Source organism: Stegastes partitus, unplaced genomic scaffold, assembly GCF_000690725.1.
Source record: "Stegastes partitus isolate 25-593 unplaced genomic scaffold, Stegastes_partitus-1.0.2 Scaffold232, whole genome shotgun sequence".
NCBI classification, from domain to species: domain Eukaryota; kingdom Metazoa; phylum Chordata; class Actinopteri; family Pomacentridae; genus Stegastes; species Stegastes partitus.
This window is the reverse complement of record NW_007577963.1, coordinates 316,760-321,452: the sequence shown is the minus strand read 5'-3', so window position 1 is coordinate 321,452 and position 4,693 is coordinate 316,760. Positions and strand designations below refer to the sequence as shown.

Sequence of the window (4,693 nt, the reverse complement as noted above, 5' to 3'; positions counted from 1 at the left end):
GACTGTTCATATGAACACGTAGATGTTTATTAATTCACCAACTTCTATAAAGGTGATGACATGAATGCAGGTCTTATAACTGCATAAATTACATTAAACACTGACTTCAGGTCAACAGTATAAATCCTGTTTATTTGTGTTTTTGTTCGTAATGCACTGAAACGACACATTAATGAAATAATTTCACTATAAACAGGAAAACATACGACTATCCGTATGGATCCATGCTGAAGTCAGTTAACAGACAGAATACTGCATTAAAATTACTTTAACTGATTAACTGATGTGAAGGACACGTATCCCCACAGCGAGCTTCTGCTTGTGTTTACCGACCACCACGCTGACTGTATTCATCCTGGTTCTGACCACGTCTGGCTCCACTGATCAGTTCTATTAGAAACCTGAAGAACCAGCCGACGTCACCTTTGTTTCCTTTCTTTGTGGAAGCGGCGTTATCCGTTTAGGGCAGAGAGCGAGAGGGAAGCATCGTGGACCGAAAACAAACAGGCCTCCGTGTGATCGCATTAAAGCTGCTGTGTAATCTGATTACAGCCCAATAATTCCCTGGAAATTAGATCCAGAGTAGATGTTCATCTGAAATTATTGAACAGGTGCACAAAAAAAACTCACAAGGTTCTGGATCTATCGGGCCGCTTGCGTTGATGAGCCCGACTGATCTGAAGGCGTAATCGTGTTTGTTCACTCAGCCTAATAACGGCCTCGTGTCATAATGCACATTTCATGAGGCATTATTTCTGAATGAAAAAGCAATTTGGAGACGAGCTGGACTTCAAAGGTGGATCTGTGGGTTCACTGAGAGGAACTTGTTCATGTTTTATGATAATGTCCCAGATTTCATTCCAGTTTAACTTCCCTCCATTAACCGTGCTCCGGTTTTATTACACCAGCCTAATTAGCGTTGTTGTTGTTCCAGCCCACCTTCGGAGTTGTTCTTATTATGAATCAACGTCAGGAGCCCCGTGCAGGCTGTACCGGGCTTTTAATTGCAGAACGAAGGCTTTGCACTCAGAATGGAGTTCTGAGCAGCGCCAGGATCAGCGGCAACCAGATGGAAAAGGGAGGAAGAGAGACGCCGCATTGCAGCGCGTTATTATCTGCCAGGCAGCTGCCCACACACAGACACACACTCTGACACTCAGATGGCCAGACAGCAGCGAGGACCGAAATACTGCCAGTGAATCATCTGTCACATGTACATTGAACTGTTCCTCTGAGCAGCTCGATTCATGAACGCTCTTCACAGCGAAGACGCACACGGCTGCTTGTTGTAAAAACCAAAGGAAAAAAAACTGGCAAAGTTTCAACAAACATGGAGGTTTGTGTAAAAATCTGACAGAGGAAGCTGACAAATAGGCAGATTGTTATTTATTCATGTAGATTTTCAGGAAAATCACCCAGCACTCTGAACTTTGACTTGTTGACTGGGTGTCGAGGAAAAAAGGGTGAAAAAATTCCTATATTGGAGTTTTTTATGATCATTTTAATCGCTCCTTCCTGGGCACATGATGCACAGATGTTCATGCAGGATTTTTGGGGCTTTGCAGAATCTATTCTTATCCTCCGTCACAGGGAATTTTGACGTCATGAGAATAAACAATCACAAATGGAGTTTCATAAGACGCAGCTGGTGGCAGCAGTTGACCTGCAGCTACGACACAACAACCGGCCCCTGATGTGTGGACTTGTGTTGCTCGCTGGGTCGCCGAGGTGCTTTGAGGTGCTTTTATTGTGGCGGGACAAGACGCTCTGGGCAGAAAGGTGAAGCGCTTACCTGCGAGTCGGCGTTGAGGACTTTGATCCTCTGGGTGGAGATGAAGAGATCGACCTCGGTGAGGGTCTGAGCGTCTCCGTCTGCACTCTGAGGAAACATGCAAACAGAGGAGGTGGTCAGACTTTTCCTGATCTTTGAAAGGCGTCACTGTGAACGCGGCGGTCTGAACGGTGTCTGTTTGGAGAGTCTCGGTTCAGCTGTGCATGCATGTTCAGTCTAATGCCTGGTAGATGGACGAGCTACTGAGTCTAAAGGTGAGGTGGAAAAGGCAGAAAAGGAAAGCGTTTGGCAGCGGTGTTGGTTTACATCGACCGTCCTGGCACGGCGATGGCGAGCTGGCACGGAAACAGAACACAGCTTAACACTAAAGCCTGACCAGCTGGCTGTTACACCAGCGAGAGCACGAACAGGCCTGCACACACTCCCTCTAATCACTGCACACTAATAACATCATATTTGTTTTAGTTGAATTAAAGCGGCCTTATGCATTTCAAATCAGGCAACAGCGATAAAGAAATAAAACACATATTGCTGTAATTAAATATTTTATTTAATAAATGGCGGAGCGTTAATCAGAGACCTGTGACTGTCGAGTTACAGACGAGCACAGAAACAGAGGACAGGTTTGGCCATCGGGCTGCTTGTTGGTGTCGTGGAGAAGCTTTTGCTTGGTTCATGAGAACAGGTGATAACTTGCAGGTGTGAGTTTGGACCCAGCTGGACAGCGACTGTTCTACCGACGGATTTAATGCACGACGGTTTACAAAAGTCACTTATTACAGGTGAAATAAAAACCTGCCTCCTCTGTGTGATTAAAGCAAAACAACAAAGCCGTCCTGTGATTCTGATGCTAGAACCTAAAGTTTAAAAGAGAAATGTTTGACTAAAGCTCTTTGAAGCTCTGCTCGTTATTCACAGCGTTAAGCTGAAGACGCTGCTGGTTGTTTACAGACGATCCGTCCTGCGTCTCAGCATCACCCCAGCTTAAAGAAGCAAGACGTAAACTGAGAATAACACTGAGAATTAGTTCCTGCTTTAGACAGTTCATCAATCAGGCATTCACTGAACTATAATCTGCTAAATGCACAACTTACATCAGCTTGTAACGACAAAGTATGGAGTAAAACTTAAGTGATGTTTTTGCTTTTTTGTGATCCTACGTCTCTGACCTTGTGCTTCATTCACATGTCTGTTGTCGTTTCGATTATCTTGGGATATTAATATGCGGTAACCGTGCCAACCGGCTGACAGACATTTTATTGGCTCCTCACTCCAACACTTGAAGCTTCTTCACTTCAGGGGAGCGATTTAAACTGGCTTTAAAATGTTAATAACAGCATGTGCATCACTTAAACTGCTGTAAAGTCCAGCTCTCAGTAAAACAGAATAAACGCAGGAGTCAGCTACAAATTCACTAATACGGTGTAAGATCTGGATGCAGTTTAAACTCTGTCACTATACAGACACAGAATTATGTCCAGCTCTGTCTTACAGCTCATTGCACAGGCTGATGCACAACATGTCGCTGTAGTAAGAAAACCCTGAGATATAAGACGGTCTGGAGCTTATCTCAGCGCCCTGCTGACCGCTCTTCTGTTACCATGTGGTCACAGTGGCTGCAAATAAATTCCTGTCAGTGAGCTGTTATTATATTTGCTTTCAGCAGCGCCTCGTATCACAGGCGAGATCAGTTTAACCCTCTGAACCCCGAAGCTGGTCGGTGGGTTTGGACGGCTTGCTGCTAAAAACCGCCACACCTGCAGCAACATGTTAAAACAGAGAGAACGAGCTGATTTCAACTTTCCGACGGTCCTTGAAGTAATCACATGAGAGCTCCATCGAGTAAATGAATCAAATACGAGCTTAAAAGTCTCATAACTGTTTCTCTAAACTGTTTGCTCAGACCAGATGCTGTGAAAATATAAAACCTGCGCTCCTTGGATCAACTACGAGGCGACGAGTGACGTCATGTGACAAAAATGTTGATCTCTGTGTTTACAGACAGAAAACAGCAGCAAATTAAAGATCCATCGTACGTAAAGTCCACATGTTTTAGCAGAACCAGAAACACCTGTGGGCACTTCCATTTAAATTTAAAATAGTTTAAATGTGTTATACTGCACATGTGCACTCATTTTAAATAAAGTTATTTGAATTGAATTGAGTGTAGAACTACAGGACTTTATGCTGCAGTGAAAAATGACCCACAAGTGAGTAAAAAAAAAAAAAAAAGAAGTGACAGGAGCAAATAAAACGCCCAGAAACCGATCGGGCTTCAGGGATTAGAGCATCCTTTGACAAGAACATTTTATGACGTGTCTAGTTAAGGTGTTTGGTTCCAGTTTTGCTGGTATTGAGGAAATTTAAATGGCATCACTGGAACGAGTTATAAGCCCCAGAGTTTGAATAATTCTGCCCCCTTTAGGCCAGAAGATCTGCTGAACTCAGTGCATGAAGTTGTGCCGACACAGATGGTCGAGGAAACACAGACAGGCAACAAACAAAACAAATGTAATGTAAAAAAAAAAAAGAAAAAGGAAAAGGTGTGAGTGGAAGGAAGGTGGCCAGAATGTCTTCCTGTTGCTCTGGTCTTTACACACCGCCTTTTTCTTGATTTTGGCAGCCTTCTGAACCCTCTGGCAGGCAGGCAGGCAATCAGGCAGGCAGGCAGGCAGGCAGGCAGGCAGGCGTTGGGACGGGACAAGGTCAGCGGACACAGGAGCACAACAAACAGGAGGAAGAGGAGGAGGAAATAAAGAAGGTAAATAAAAGAAGGTAAGACAGTACAGGCCCCAACCAAACGGCAGGTGTGCTACGCTGCTCTCACAAACAGGGAGAGGGACAGACAGAGAGAGAGAGGAGTGTGTGTGTGTGTGTGTGTGTGTGTGTGTGTGTGTGTGT

The 4,693-nt window shown here is 44.5% G+C and overlaps 1 protein-coding gene across 1 annotated transcript in view; it reads right to left on the bottom strand.

Annotated features, from left to right (window-relative positions):
* Positions 1-4,693, bottom strand: part of apba2b (amyloid beta (A4) precursor protein-binding, family A, member 2b) — a 70,168-nt gene that overhangs the window by 10,835 nt on the left and 54,640 nt on the right. Inside the window, exons 7-8 of the mRNA XM_008281366.1 lie at positions 4,393-4,428; positions 1,793-1,879 (exon numbers count right to left, since the gene is read on the bottom strand). Coding sequence (XP_008279588.1) covers positions 1,793-1,879; positions 4,393-4,428 — 123 coding nt within the window. The remainder of the gene's footprint in view (positions 1-1,792; positions 1,880-4,392; positions 4,429-4,693) is intronic.